Source organism: Loxodonta africana, chromosome 16, assembly GCF_030014295.1.
Source record: "Loxodonta africana isolate mLoxAfr1 chromosome 16, mLoxAfr1.hap2, whole genome shotgun sequence".
NCBI classification, from domain to species: domain Eukaryota; kingdom Metazoa; phylum Chordata; class Mammalia; order Proboscidea; family Elephantidae; genus Loxodonta; species Loxodonta africana.
In genome coordinates, this window is record NC_087357.1 from 33,533,107 (window position 1) to 33,548,523 (window position 15,417).

Consider the following 15,417-nt stretch of genomic DNA (forward strand, 5'->3'; position numbering starts at 1 on the left):
GCCCACTGTCTGGGATTGGCCTTCCCTCTTCCCTGCTCTGGGACTGGAAGAACAGGAGGGGTAAGGAAGGGGTAACCACAAGAAGATATTCATTTGTTAATTTTGCTGGGACTCTGAAGGTAGCTGAAGGTTCCAGGTGTGTAGCAGGTGGGAAGGTAGTGCAGCAGGGTCAAGGAAAAAGGAAGATAGGTTCCGGACTTCCCAAGTTGGAACAAGATTTAGTTCCCATTAAAAACCTTTTTAACAATGGTTTAAAAAAAAAAAGGCATTTCAAGTACATTATAGGGTAAATGGGGCCCTGGTAGTGCAGTGGTTAAGCGATTGGCTGCTAACCAAAAGGTCAGCAGTTAGAATCCTCCAGCTGCTCCTTGGAAACCCTATGGGTTAGTTCTACTCTGTCCTATAGGGTCGCTAGGAGTCAGAAGCAACTTGATGGCAACTGGTTTGGTTTAGTTTTATAGGGTAAATAGAAGTTTTTGGACTGGCCTAAGGCTGTGACTGTCTCTGATCTTCTTTGTGTTATAAGAATATATATTCTTTATTCCAAAGCAACTTCTGAACCATAACTTAATAAGTTGAATTAGAGGACAGTTCAGTGAGTTATTATTGAATCTATGCATAGTCTTCATTACCTTGATGATTGACCCAAGCTCTGATAATAGCCTTAGAAAGAACCCAACCAAAAACCCATTGCATTCAAGTTGATTTCAACTCATAGCAACCCTATAGGACAGGGTAGAGCTACCACTTAGGGTTTCCAAGGCTGTAATCTTTATGGAAGCCAACTGCCACATCAAGTGGCTGGTGGGTTTGAACTGCTGATCTTTGGCTTGGCAGCGGAGTGCTTAACCACTGTACCACCAGGACAGAGACAGAGGGCTCCTTTAGAAAGAACAAAACCCTGTTTTTGAGAGTCTACCTCAGAAAAACCCACTGCCATCGAGATTCCGACTCAGTGATCCTATAGGACAGAGTATAACTGCCCCATAGCGTTTCCAAGGACCGCCTGGTGGATTCGAACTGCAGACCTTTTGGTTAGCGGTGGCTTTTGACCACTACACCACCAGGGTTTCGTCAACCTCATAGCATCTGTTTATAAGTGAACCAACCCATGTTCTTTTTGTCCCTTTGGGGGACATTTTTTAAAGTTATACTGCTTGAAAACCTACCCCATAAGGAAAAAAAAAGGCATTAGACACGCATTCAGTGTGGTCTATTGAAGCAAGTCCATTCAAGTTAGAGGGTGGGCCTTTTAGTGGTTGTCCAGGCAGTGAAAGAGACCTTCGTGAAATCAGGGAGTGTGTGCTTATACTGAAACACCTGTCTTTAAAGGTCACCACTACCTGTCTTCACTCTCTGTCCTCTATAGTATTTGATAATCATTTATTTAACAAGCGTCTGTGTGCCTAATATATATCAAGACTCTGAGAGGCCTTGGGGATATAAAGTTGAACAAGACAACATAACTGCCTTCAAGTAGTTACCTAGAAGAGGAGGCCAGTAGTTATAAAAAAAAGACAAGAGATGCAAGTTGAGAGGAGAATACTTTTTTAAAAAAAACCATGTCCTGCTTGAAACTATACCTTTGGTTCAAATTTCGCTTGGAACACTCCATCGCTGGCTCTTCTGCCTTGTTCCGTAAATCTAGGTGTTGCAGAAGGTTCAGTTTTCAGCTCTCTCTCTACTTTCTCTTGGTATCATCCATTGTTATGGTGCTAAGAAGTTCAAGAAATACTTGTTGAGTGCTTAATATGTGGGAAGAGTGGGGCAGGCACAAATAATACCCTAAATTGTCTTCTGTCCTGACTGCAAAATTCCCCTTGGGCAACACCATGAGATAAATGACTCCCCATCTTTAGAGGTAAATTCAAGCAGGGATACAGTATAATCCATGCATTTACCGGAAGTTCTAAATCAAATAACTTAGGTCTAAGATCTGCACCTGCCTACAGGACACATTTGGAATTGCCACAATTTCCTCAACACAAAAAATAAACATAAGATTTCTTCACCTCTACTCCTCACTTCAAGTTCTCTAGTTCTGTTAACAGCTGTACTGTTTTTATAGTCTCCCAGGCTGAAGGCCATAATAATTTTCCACCGCCTTGGAAGTCCTATGGGACAGCTCTACTCTGTCCTACAGGGTTGCTATGAGTTGGTATCAACTTGATGGCAGTGGGTTTGTTTGGTTTTTTGGACCCTCACCAGTTTCAAGAGCCTGTCCAGCTGTCCTTTACAGTTATTATCACTATGTTCATGCAGGCTTTCATCCTGGTATTTGCATTGTTCTGTTAAGCCTCCTACTTTGAGTCCCTGCCTCCAGCTCTGCTCTCCAAGAGGATCCACACTGCAGGTCTCAAAATATAATCATCTTATTGCATCCCTACACATAAGTTTCAGTAACTCCAAATTACCTGCAGAGTTACATTGGTATTCCACAATCCGCAGCCAGTCCATTCTCCCAACCACAGCCTGTTTTGTTCAAGGTATGGGGCATGCCGGGACGCTTATTAGTTGGGTGGGCCCCTTCCGTGCCGGAACACCACCTGGCTTCTCACAGCTCCAAGGAGCAACACCTGTCTTACATTCCTGAAGGTGTTCTAGAAAGCCCCTGGTTCACAGTAATCTGGCCCTCCGCATACCTGTAGCTCTTAATTCAGTTACACCAACAACTTTAGGGTATCAGTTATTGCTGGGCTGCAGTGTGTCACTCACTGCCACTTATTTGTGGCCTCGTTTGCTTTTTACCTTTTCATCAAAGTGGATTGCACCGAGAGCTCCTGGGGCTTGGGCCAGGTCCTCTCCCGCTTCAGTAAGTGCATAATTGAATTAGTGTGTTCTCTTTTCAGAGGCTGCCTCACCCTACCCCCAGCCTGGCTCAAACTGAACAGACCAGAGTTTACTAGTAGCAGAATCTGACCCCCTGCGCCAGAACTGCGCAGTCACAGGCCAGTTGAGGCAGGCTTGATAAATACCCAAAATGCTATGAGAACACGTTCTCCATCGCGCAGTCCGAGTCCTCCGCTAGCTTTTCTCCGCGGCGCGCGTGGGCGGTGGTGGCCCTCCAGCTAGGGCCACTTTTGGCCCTTCGCAGCTGCCGTCCACAGTGCTCCGCTGAGCCCGAAAGCCCTTAGAGAGGGCCGGCAACGTCTGGCCGCACCTGAGCCCTGACTTGGGCTCCCTCCGCGCAGGCTCTTTGTCCCGGCTTATCTAGGGGCTCTGAGGCGCGGAGAGCAAAGGCCCGGGCCTGGGCGGAGACCGTGCTGGGGAACCAGAGCGCCGCTTCTCCCTCCGGAGAGTGTGGGGGGGAGCGCGCCCTCCGTCGAGACCCCTGCCCGTGGGGTCCCGCCCTCGGGGCTCACGGCCGGTACGCCGCTCAGAGGCCCCTACTACGGCTGCCTTTGCATTGGATCCAGCTGCACTCCGCCTGCCGCGCCGGGGTCCCCGAGCCTGGCGAGGGTTTCTCTTCAGCGCTGCCCGAGTGCGCCCCTGGCCATGAGCTGGATCGGGAGCCCGCCCCGAGTCTCTGCGTCCCGGTTTCGCGGGAAGGCCTGTCATTACTGACCCTGGTGTGCCGCGCTATAGGGAGAAGCGGACTTTGAAGGGCAGCTGGCGCCCTCTTTCCCTGCCAGAGTCTGTTCACCTCTTGGCGGAATGGTTATAGCTGTGCCCCCGCCCGCGGCCCAGCCGCTGCCACTTCTTGGCTTTATGACCCCAGCGGGGCCCTTTTAGCAGGAATGCCGCTGAGCAAAATGAATTAAGGGTCCGTCTTCTCAATTCCCAGACTGTCACGAATTTGAACACTTTATGGAGTTGTTTAAGCTAGTATAATGGTTAAAAGGACGGGCGCTTGGGGCTGATTGGGGTTCATATCACAGCCTAGTCGATTTCCTTCTCTAAAACTGGGATAATAATAGTACTTACCTTATAGAGCTATTGTGAGAATTAAATGAAATAATATAGTTCAAATGCACAGAGCGAATCGCAGCTCTTACTTTTGTGGTTAGGGCTTCTTTCCCCAGGAAGGAGTCCTGGTGGCGCAGTGGTAAAAGTGCTCGGCTGCTTACCGACAGGCAGTTCGACTTGACGGTAGTGGATTTGGTTTTGTTTTTTCCCCCCACAAACGTGAAAATGGCTGTGTTGGCTGTGACCAGCAGATGGCACTGGTGACTGTAGAGTGTGGTGTGCAGTTCGTCATAGGATACGTGATGTGTCCTCACGTCTTCGGCGGCCCCGTGGAAAGCTTGGCTTAATTGGCAGCCTTAAACTTCCTTCACGCTGGAAAGCACCTTAGAGATTAAGTAATACTACTTTCTATTTGTGTGGCTGAGACTGACCTATGGTTTGCTCAAGCAGGTCCCAGTGGGTCCCATGTTTCCTTCCTCAAATTCAGTGTTACTTTTTTTTTTTTAATTTTTAATCTTTCTGCCACTTTGGGAGCTTATTGGAATGGAACCTTGCATTACATTAGATTGGATATGGATGGCTGCATTCATCCAACAAATATGTATTAGGCACCTACTATGTGCCACACATTGTTCTAGACACTAGTTATAACATGATGAACAAAGCAGACACAGTGCTACCTCTTAGGGAGCTTACATATTAGTGGGAGAAACCAACATTGTAAATGCATACATAATTATAAATTGCTAAGAACAAAAAAAATTGAGGCTGTTTTTGAATGAGTGCTCAGAGAAGGCCTCTCTGAGGAGGTGAGAAGTTGAGCCCCGAAGGACAAGATAAAGAGCCAGTCATTCAGAGAACGAAGGGGATAGATATACGTATGTTGTGAAGTGCTGTCAAATTGATTTTTGACTTATAGCAACCCTATGTGACAATATAATGATAGGGCTTTCTAGGCTTTTCAGAGGGTTAAGTGCTACAGCTGCTAACCAAAAAGTCAGCAGTTCAAATCCACCAGCTGCTCCTTGGAAAACCTTTGGGGCAGTTCTCTGTCCTACAGGGTTGCTATGAGTTGGAATTGACTTGATGCCAAAGGATTTGGTTTGGTTTTGGTTCTTAATCTTTACAGGAAGCAGACTGGGTGGGTTTGAACTACCAATTTTTGGTTAGCAGTCTGACGTTTAACCACTGCACCACCAGGGCTCCTTAGGTATTGGTATAGGGAGCAGCATTTGCAAAATGGGGAAAGACCAGGAAATGAAAAAAGGCTAGTGTGACAGGAGCAAAATGAATAAGGGGGAAAGTAATGAGAGATGAGGTTAGCATGGTAGGCTGGAGCCTTTGGGCAGGGCTGTGGTAAGAAGTTTGAACTTTATCCTGAGTGTGATGGAAGCCGTTGAAAGATTTTAAGCATGGGCATGCCAAAATCCTGTTTCTGATTTTTAAAGTTTATTTCTGCTGTTATTTAGAGAATGAGTGAGGATGGCAGAGTAGCTAGGAGACAACCAGCTGGGAGACTATTGTAATAATCCCAGTGAGAGATGATGGCATCTTCAGGTAGGGTGGTGGCAGTGGAGATGGAGAAAAGTTAAAGTAGACAGATTAAAATATATTTTCAAGGTAAAATATGGAGCATTACTGAAGGTGTTCTAGAAAGCCCCTGGTTCACAGTAATCTGGCCCTCCGCATACCTATAGCTCTTAATTCAGTTAAATCAACAACTTTAGGGCATCAGGTATTGCTGGGCTGCAGTGTGTCACTCACTGCCACTTATTTGTTGCCTCGTTTGCTTTTTACCTTTTCATCTAAGTGGATTGCACCGAGAGCTCCTGAGGCTTGGGCCAGGTCTTCTCCTGCTTCAGTAAGTGGATAATTGAATTAGTGCGTTCCCTTTTAGACATCTTTGCTGTATGCAAGTGGAGGTACTTAGTTAGCGATTTTATATAAGAGCTTGGAGCTCCAGGAGAGATTACTGTTGGTGATATAAATTTTTGAGTCATCAGCATATGGTTGATATTTAAAGCCAAAGGAATGGATGAGATCACTGATATATTATTTGATTTAATGGTTGTCATCACCATTGGTCCTGTGGCAACCAATGTGATTGAATATCCTTTTGAGTTTAAATAATTATATTTTAGTAATTGGGTAAATGAGCTGTCTTTACAGATCTACAAATGGTCATGTATCTGTCACCCTGTGTTGTCCTGAAATCCCCTATCCTGTGGTGGAGAGAAAGAAACAAGATCCTGATCCTGTGTCCACAGATGCTCCTCAAATCTGACCGTTGAATTTGCTGGTTTCTATTTTCAGTGGGCTGAAGGCCATGTTAGCTTTTTTTTTGCCACACACAGGACAGATAATGAAGCTGAAGGAACTTGAGCGACCAGCCATCCAAGCGTGGAGCCCAGCTAGCCAGTACCCTATGTATCTGGCCACAGGTACGCTGATACTGTGGAGTAGGATCCACTGGAAGTACATAAGTGAGGTAAAACTTAGTATCCAGAATTCTCTGATTAGCACCTGAGAAAGCTTTAGGCTCAGAAAGGTGGAAGATGGCTTGTAGCATAAGCAAGGGCATACTGGATGTTTCTGGTACTTTGGGGCAGCCTTGCAGTATGGCTCAAGGCTAGGCAACTCATGCTTTCTTGGTTTCTTCGGAGTTACCAGTCTTATAGGAGCCCTGGTGATGCAGTGGTTAAGCGCTCGGCTGCTAACTGAAAGGTCAGCGGTTTGAACCCACCAGCTGTTCTGAGGAAGGAAGATGGGGCAGTCTGCTTCCAAAAAGATTTACAGCCTTGGAATTCTTATGGGGCAGTTCTGCTCTGTTCTTCAGGGCCACTATGAGCCAGATCCTGTTCTACAGCAGTGGGTTTGGTTTTGGTTTTACACCCAGCCTTCTGTTGTTAGTCCTCCTCTCCACTCCCTAACCCATTTATACTCCAAATTAACACACACGTTGTTGCTCGTATGCTGCCTCTTCCTGACTCTTCTTGTGCCTAGGTACATCTGCCCAGCAGCTAGATGCCACCTTTAGCACAAAGGGCATATTGGAAATCTTTGAGGTTGATTTCAGGGACCCGTCTCTGGACCTGAAATGCAGGGGAGTCCTTTCTGCTTCCAGCAGGTACTGTGTCTGAACTATTGGTGGGAACGCAGGGCAGATCTTGATGTGGATCCTGGGAGGGGTGTGGTTTCTCAGAGCTCACGGGTTTGAAAAACAACAACCCCCACCCTTCTAGTCAGAAACAGCAGCAGCTGCAGTGTCAGGCAGAATGCGTGTGATAGAAGTGCCCCGCACAAGCCTGGATCCACGTGTACCTGATTGCTCCTTGAACCCAGGGGTGTTGGCTCCTTCCTCCCTTGGCTCTTGTGAAGATAACAGTCTTACACAATATTTCCCTTTTCTGCCAGTGAGGAGAACGAATGACCCTCTCCTCATTGCTGTCAGGCACTGATTGGATACTCATGAATTTCCTGGCTCTGCCAGACCTACAGGGCTCAGTACTGTTGTTCGTTGAGCACATATGTACGTGCCAGGCACTGTGCTAGGGGGTGCTGTCTTGTTTTACTAACTCTTTGAAATTATCCTAAGAGATAAGTACCGCTGTTCCCATTTTATGTACGTGAAACTCTGTAAAATACATGTTACTGAAACCCTGAGAAGCTGGGGTTTAAATCTAGGCCTGTCTGACTCCAAAGCTTACCATCTTTCCATTATTCAACTGTTGTTTTATAAGTTTCATAAAGGCGGAGTTTTCAGTCTGGAGCAATGGTCTCCAAGTGTTTGTATCATCAGGGAAAATGTGAAACTCACTATACTGAAGTTACATAGTCAATATAAATAATATACATGTATTACTGTGCAGTTCTATTAATAAAGTACAATTTCTAGCTTCTTTTTTAAAGTTGAAAATACAAATATTTTTCTTATAGCTTGATGAATTGTCTTGTCCACCCACTTTAGAGATTACTGGTCTAGATTGCAACTTTCCATCTGATGAATGATGAACCCCTTGAGCATTTTCTGGTCCATCTGAGATATCAGTAAAGATGTTTAAACAGAAGTACCCTCTTTCTTTTTTACATCTTAACCTAATAATGAAAATTTAGTTATTGTTCTTCCTTTCTTGAGCTCCTAGTTTTGAATAATTTTAAAAACTACCACCCCCACCTTTCTGGCCAGCATATATCACCTTCGGACAGTATCTCATGTTTTGCATTTTCTTATTTTGTGTTTCTAATACCTGGGCCCTCTGAAGAGCAGGCCTTCAAGGATTTACCAATAATAATGATATATTCTTAGCCTCCAAGCATGCGTTCCAAAAGGGCCCGTGAAAGGGATGGGCTAATTCGGTAATGATTGTACTCCTTGAAAAAGAAAAGGGGGCCGTGGGCAAAGGCTCTTATCCTCAATAAGCCAAACAGCAGCTTCAGCACAGTAGTGGCACCATAGGACTAAGGATTCTTAAGAAAGAGGCAATGTAAGTGCTAAAGAAACCTTGAAACTGAATTCTAAGATTATTATGGGCAGAGATTTTTTTAGTTTCTCATAAAACAATTAATACACATTGTTTTGTGACACTGGTTGCCAACCCTATGACATGTCAACACTCTCCCCTTCTTGACCTTGGACTCCGCATTTGCATTCATCCAGCTTTTCTTGCCTTCTTGTCCTTGACCCCAGCTGGTGTGGCCGTTTAGTCTTGTATACATGGTTGAGCTACATGTATTATTGTTTGTTTTATGGGCCTGTCTCATCTTTGGCTGAAGGGTAAACCTCAGGAGTAACTTCATAACTGAATTAAGAGTGTCCATGGGCCACACTCTTGGGGTTTCTCCGGTCTTTGTCAGACCAGTAAGTCTGGTCTTTTTTTTGTGAGTTAGAATTTTGTTTTACATTTTTTTTCAGCTCTGTCCAGGACCCTCTATCGTAATCCCTGTCAGAACAGTCAGTGGTGGTAGCTGGGCACCATCTGGTTGTGCTGGACTCAGTCTGGTGGCGGCTGTAGTAGCTGTGGATCCATTAGTCCTTTGGACTAACCTTTCTGTTGTGTCTTTTGTTTTCCTCATTCTCTTTTGCTCCAGATGGAGTGGGACCAGTGGAGTATCTTAGCTGGCTGCTCACAAGCTTTTAAGACCCTAGACACTATTCACCAAAGTAGGATATAGACAGAACATTTTCTTAATAAACTATGTTATGTGGGCAGAGATTTTTGTCTTTTATTTACTGCTGTATCTCCAGCACTTAGAACGGTGCCTGGCATATGGTAGGTGCTTAACAAACATTTGTTGGATGAACAAGTGGTATTAGAAACTTATGGGTTTCTAAACTGAGTAAGCATTCATATTCAACATTTCAATTAGTTACAACCAAGTTAGTCTTGATATCTTAAGGGCCTTTCAAGGGTGACAATCTGTTTGTTTTATAGCCAGCAAGGTTAAAGGGACCTTTTTTGAAGTGTTCGTACTGAATTTGAAAGTCATGAATTACACCTCGTACCCCTGTTCTAACCTACAGGAACTTGGGGGTGGAGATAAAATACATAATACAGTTAACACTGTTGATAATATTTCATCTCTACTTTTCTTTTTCCACTACTCTAACCGTGTTCAAAGATTGATTCCCAAAGATCTAAAAAATTACTTTTGACATAGCTCCAATGGGGCTTTTCTGAAGAAATCATAGACACTTCAGGGTCTAAGATAACCCATTTCTTTCTGTTCCAGCCTGAGTTAGACCGTTTACCCAAAAGTTAGATTCCGACTAATAGCGACCCTATAAGACAGAGTAGAACTGCCCTGTAGTGTTTCCAAGGAGCACCTGGTGGATTCGAATTGTGGACCTTTTGGTTAGCAGCTGTGGTTCTTAACCACTACACTACCAAGGTTTCCTATCACAAATTATTGACTGAAATTAGCAGGGTCATTAAAGAGTTACCCATCCTTTGCTTTATACTTTCACCTCTCCTTTTTCTGTGTGATCTTCTGCATGGTGTAGTGGAAAGCACGGTTACTTGACTATAACACTAATAAAGCTGTGTGACTTTGGTTAAGTTGAGTTATGTCAGTGGCTTTGGGTTTTCTCATTTCTGTACAAAGAAGAGGTTGTACAAGGTGACTTCAAAGAACCTTCTGAGCTCTTATGTTCAGTCTCTCCTTCCCTTTCTGTTCTTTTTTTTTTTCCCCTGCTTATTCTTCTTCCTTTTTTTTTCTTATATATATATTTTACCCTTTCCTATGTCTCTTCGTTATTAACATATGCTTTTCAAAATTGTCTCCCTTCCCCTGGCTGCCTTTTTCAGCAGATTCATGCCTGAACCAAATTTGGACCCTGAAGACCCCTTACCCCCATTCCATGATGTGCCAGAGAAATATTATCTATCTAGAAGTAGCTAAGAGAGAAATGTTTTGAAATGTTTTGCGTGTAGATAAGGGACAGCCCGAAGCTGTAAATATTCTGAAGGGAGTGCATGGATAAATGACACTGGATGCATTCGGAATCAATGTGGATTAGTGTGTGCACTGAAGCAAGTGATGTTTGGTTTGTTAGATGAATCTTACTCAAGAGGAAATGTTTCTGAGAGGATAATACATTGTTTATGTCACTGATCTTTGGACTGAGGGCAGAGCTGCAGGGCCTGTTATAACCCAAAGGGCAGAGGCCGATGTATGATCTGCCACATTCCACCTTCTGTCTACACTGAGGTTCTAGATCGCCGAGTGGCTTCTATAACCTCTGATCCTTCTTCTAGTGACATGGTGATAATAAGTGATCTATTGTCTTGTACCTTTATCTCAGCTCTAGCTACTTGGAGAGCACTGTCTATTTGGGTGCCTGTTTAAGGGACAACACCAAACAGAAGGATCAGTTTATATATCTCACCTAGTATTTTTGCTCCCAAAACTTGTTGTTCTAGAGGGATCAGATCACAGAGTAGAGATAGCGTGGGCTTTGTTGTCGGGCAGGCCTGCATTCAAACCCCAGCTCTGCTGTTTACTGTCCACATGGGTACATTATTTGAATCAACTGGATGGCAGTGGGTTTGGGCTTGGTTTGGGGCACATTATTTGACTTCTCTGATCCTTTTTTCCTCCACTATAAATTTAGGATAGTACCTGGTACATGGTAGGCCTTAAGAAGAAGATAGCTCACCTCTCTAACAGCCGTTGCTTCACTCTGCTGCCATCGTCCTTTAGCTTGGAGCACTGCCTTCTTCACTCTTTGCCTTTTAAGGAAACTTGGATTTCCCCAGCTGTTTTGATCTGAATGTGGACAAACTCTTTTTCACTTTAGTTCTCTAACAAGAGGTAGGAATTTTTCAAAAGGAACTTTATTAAGCAACTAAAAGCAGAATCCAAAACAAGGAAGTGCATAAATCATAGAAGCAAGAATTCAGACAGCACGTATTCCTAGTCATAAAGTAGATAAAGATCTTTTTTTTTTTTAGATTAGCTTAGCTGGTACAGCCTGCTGATTTCACAGTCCTTAGTTTACTCTCTTCAGCCTTGCTCCTTTCATTTTGCCAGAAGCATAGTCATGAGCTGATTGTTAGGGCTTGGTCTGTCTTTGTGAAACTCAGCTTCCTCCCCTGTTGTTCTTGGCTGGTCTGCGGGTCTGACGTATCTAGTACAGTAGTTCTCAGCCCTGGCTGCTCATTAGAGTCAGCTCAGGAATTCTTGTTACACATGCACATTCCGAAGGACTGTTTCTGGAAATTTCTGCTTCACAGGCCTGGGTAGGAGTCAAAGAATCTAGGTGCCACCATCATTCTGTGATGCTGTATGGTCTCTATCATTGCCATTGTTAACCTTGGAACCTCTTTAGCACCTATATTCTTATTTTTGGGAAAGTTTCCACCTTTCTATATAGACTCTTCCTATACCTTCTCCTTAAACCTCTCTCTTAGTTCCTGTTTTCAGGCTTAAGGCCATATTTTTGTTTTTTTAACTTTTTATATTGACAAAATTCAGACTTACAGGAAAGAGTTGCAGAGTGGTACAATGAACACCCATGTGTACTTCACTTAGATTCACCAGTTGTTAACATTTTGTCTCTCTTTCTCCCCTACCCACTCTGTACACTACACGTACACATAACACACACAGGGCGATCTCTTGTTCCCTGTTCATTTGCAGAGCAGTGGTGATTGACATTGCTTGAGCCCATTTGATGATCAAGTCTCCTCCCTTACTTATCTGTCAGCAGCGCCCCATTCTCCCAGGTGTTCTCCATTATGACCCATTCAGGTACCAGCTTTCACCCTCACTGGTAAAGTGGTTAACAATGGGATTGTACTCTCCACATGAAAGAAAATTATTTAGTCACACCCTGAGTTGTGCATTTTAGCCACTCTGGAGTAACACATCTCCTTCTCTAACCCTTAGGTGACTTCTTGTGGAGGCCTTAAGTACCTCTTACTCTAATTTGTATGCCATGAGCTCTGACCATACTCAGGTCACGGCAACCTCTCCTACCATTCTCGTGTGCCTTTTTTCACTGGCCATACTCTCTTCTACTTTCTATGTGACCTGTATGAGCTTCTCTAACTACTTTTTTGACTTGCCCTCTGCTAGTGTGAGCTCTAGTCCCTGGATGGCATGGCAGCCTCTTAAGCCAGGATGGAGCACATTCTTCTACTATACTAAGATCAATGCAACCTTAGACAACATAGACCTGAACTGGTGCTCAGCTCTTCACTTCTGACAGGTTGGCTCTGGTCTGATGACTGGACAAGCAGATTCCTGTCTTACCATCCCACTCAATTTCTTTGTTGACTGTGTCCAGGGTGTGGGAACATTTCATTGCTTCTTGATACAGCAGTTTGAAGCTAGGGATCTTGTGACATCATTTGGTGTGAAATCTGGCTTCTCTGAAGGGTTATGGAAATGTCCTTGTCTAGCAGCTGTGAAGTGGAAGACAGACCACTTATGAGGCTTTGGGGATTTCACATGCCTTCCCTTGGGGCTTTTCAGATTACCCAAACTTGGAGGCCCAAGATCAGTCTTTCTTCTTTTGTGTAAGATACAGACAGTGCCTTATTGGAAACAGAATGCCAGAAAAGTGTTTCCCAGATGGGCCATTTATCCTTTCATGCCTCTGTCTCCCTTGCAGCCATATGGCAGCTCCCATGGGCCAGGCACACGGGAGAGGCATGGGGTGGGGAGGTCTTGGGTCTTTTTTTCCTTCCAATTTGAGAGGGAAGAGACAATACCAATTACTGATCTACGGATCCTGCTTTTCATCAGGTACAGAAGAGTTTGGATCTGCCTCTAAACAGGAGGCAGTATTACAGAGTAGTTAAGAGCTCAGGCTCTGGAAGAAGATGGGGCTCGTTTTGAACCTTGCCTCTGCCATATCCCAGCTGTCAAATGGGATAAAATTAATAGCCATATATACAGAAGTTACCTAAACGTGCTGCAGTTTCCTCAATTGAAAATGAAGGGAAAGACAACACACAATACAGGGGAGGTCAGCACAACTGGACTAAACCGAGAGCAAAGAAGTTTCCTGAATAAACTGAACACTTCGAAGGCCAGTGCAGCAGGGGCAGGGATTTGGGGACCATGGTTTCAGGAGACATCTAAGTCAATTGGCATAATAAAATCTATTAAGAAAACATTCTGTATCCCACTTTGAAGAGTGGCATCAGGGGTCTTAAATGCTAACAAGCAGCCATCTAAGATGCATTAATGAGTCTCAACCCACCTGGGTCAAAGGAGAATGAAGAACAACAAGGACACAATGTAATTATGAGCCCAAGGGTCAGAAAGGGCCATGTGAACCAGAGACTACATCATCCTTAGACCAGAAGAACTAGTTGGTGCCCGGCCACAACCAATGTCTGCCCTGACAGGGAACACAGCAGAGAACCCCTGAGGGAGCAGGAGAGCAGTGGGATGAAGACCTCAAATTCTCATAAAAACAGCAGACTTAATGGTCTGACTGAGACTGGAAGGACCCCAGTGGTCATGGCCCCCAGATCTTCTGTTGGCCCAGGACAGGAACCATTCCCGAAGCCAACTCTTCAGACAGGGATTGGACTGGACAATGGGTTGGAGAGGGATGCTGGTGAGGAGTGAGCTTCTTGGATCAGGTGGAACTTGAGACTATGTTGGCATCTTCTGCCTGGAGGGGAGATGAGAGGGTGGAGGGGGTTAGAACCTGGTGAAATGGACACAAAAAGAGAGTGGAGGAAGGGAGCAGGCTGTCTCATTAGGGGGAAAGTAATTGGGAGTGTGTAGCAAGGTGTGTATAGGTTTTTCTGTGGGAGACTGACTTGTAAATTTTCACTTAAAGCACAATAAAAATTATTTAAAAAAAAGAAAATGAAGATAATAATAGTAGCATTTACCTCATGGGGTTGTTGAGTATGAAATCAGCTAATAATGTGTAAAGCACTTAGATCAGTGCCTGGTACATAGCAGGCATTCCACAAGTGTTAGTTGTTGCCATTATTATGTGCCTGTTTGAGTTGTGAGGATTAAGTGAGGGAATCTTTTTGAAGTATTTATCACAGAGCCTGGCCTTTATAGCTCCAACAATGTTAACTTTAAAAGAAAAAAAAAGCACCCCCACACACAACTTAGAGGCAGTGGCCTCCAGGCTTCTAGTGTGACAGAGATGGAATATTCTTTCAGAGAAAGGGCAGGACCAGGCAGAGGAGACCTCCCTTCTGTGTCAGGGAAATGAGGGAACAGATAGGCCCTGGCTAGGGGTGGGGATGCCTGCATAATGGCAGAGGCCGACCAAGATGCCCACTTTCTGCTTACTGATGTGGACCTGGGTAGGTGCTGATGCCAGTTCCTTCTCTTTGTAGGTTTCACAAGCTGATCTGGGGGACCTTTGGCAATGGGCTTCTGGAAGGCTCCGGGGTTATTGCAGGCGGCGGGGACAATGGCATGCTTACCCTATACAGTGTGACCCACATCCTGTCTTCAGGGAAGGAGCCTGTGATTGCCCAGAGACAGAAGCACACGGGGGCTGTCAGAGCCCTCGACTTTAATCCCTTCCAGGTATTACGTTTCAGTTGGTCAAACATGGCCACATCATGGAGCAGCAGGTCTGAATGGAAGCATTCACTTGTGACCACTGGTCGGTAACTCTGAACCCTTCCCAGGATGTTACAGGGGAGGCTTTGGATAGCCCCGAATGTGGGCCTCTTTCTGCCTTTCCTGCTCTCATCTCTTCCTGGCATGGTTGTCTCCAAAGGCCTATTCTTCATACAGGGCAACCTCCTAGCCTCAGGGGCCAGCGATTCTGAAATCTTCATTTGGGATTTGAATAACCTGAGTGTGCCAATGACCCCAGGATCTAAGTCACAGGTAAGGAGGCTCCTGGGGCTGCTGCTTAGTGTATACAGCTGATTTTACCTAAGGAAAGTCTTGAATTCTGGGCCTAAGCCAGAGCAAGGCGATTTCAGGCTTTACCACTGGAGGGCAATAAAGCTCCTCGGACTAAGGTGCTACCAGCCAGATATGTAGCAGGATTAGGGGAGAAGGTTCCTGGTC

General features: G+C 44.8%; 1 protein-coding gene across 1 annotated transcript in view; it reads left to right on the plus strand.

Moving 5' to 3' along the window:
- The first annotated feature begins 71 nt into the window (after positions 1-71).
- SEC31B (SEC31 homolog B, COPII coat complex component) overlaps positions 72-15,417 on the plus strand; it is a 37,911-nt gene continuing 22,565 nt past the window's right edge. Inside the window, 4 exon segments of the mRNA XM_064269449.1 lie at positions 72-6,347; positions 6,910-7,033; positions 14,727-14,922; positions 15,136-15,231. Coding sequence (XP_064125519.1) covers positions 6,233-6,347; positions 6,910-7,033; positions 14,727-14,922; positions 15,136-15,231 — 531 coding nt within the window. The 5' untranslated portion in view covers positions 72-6,232.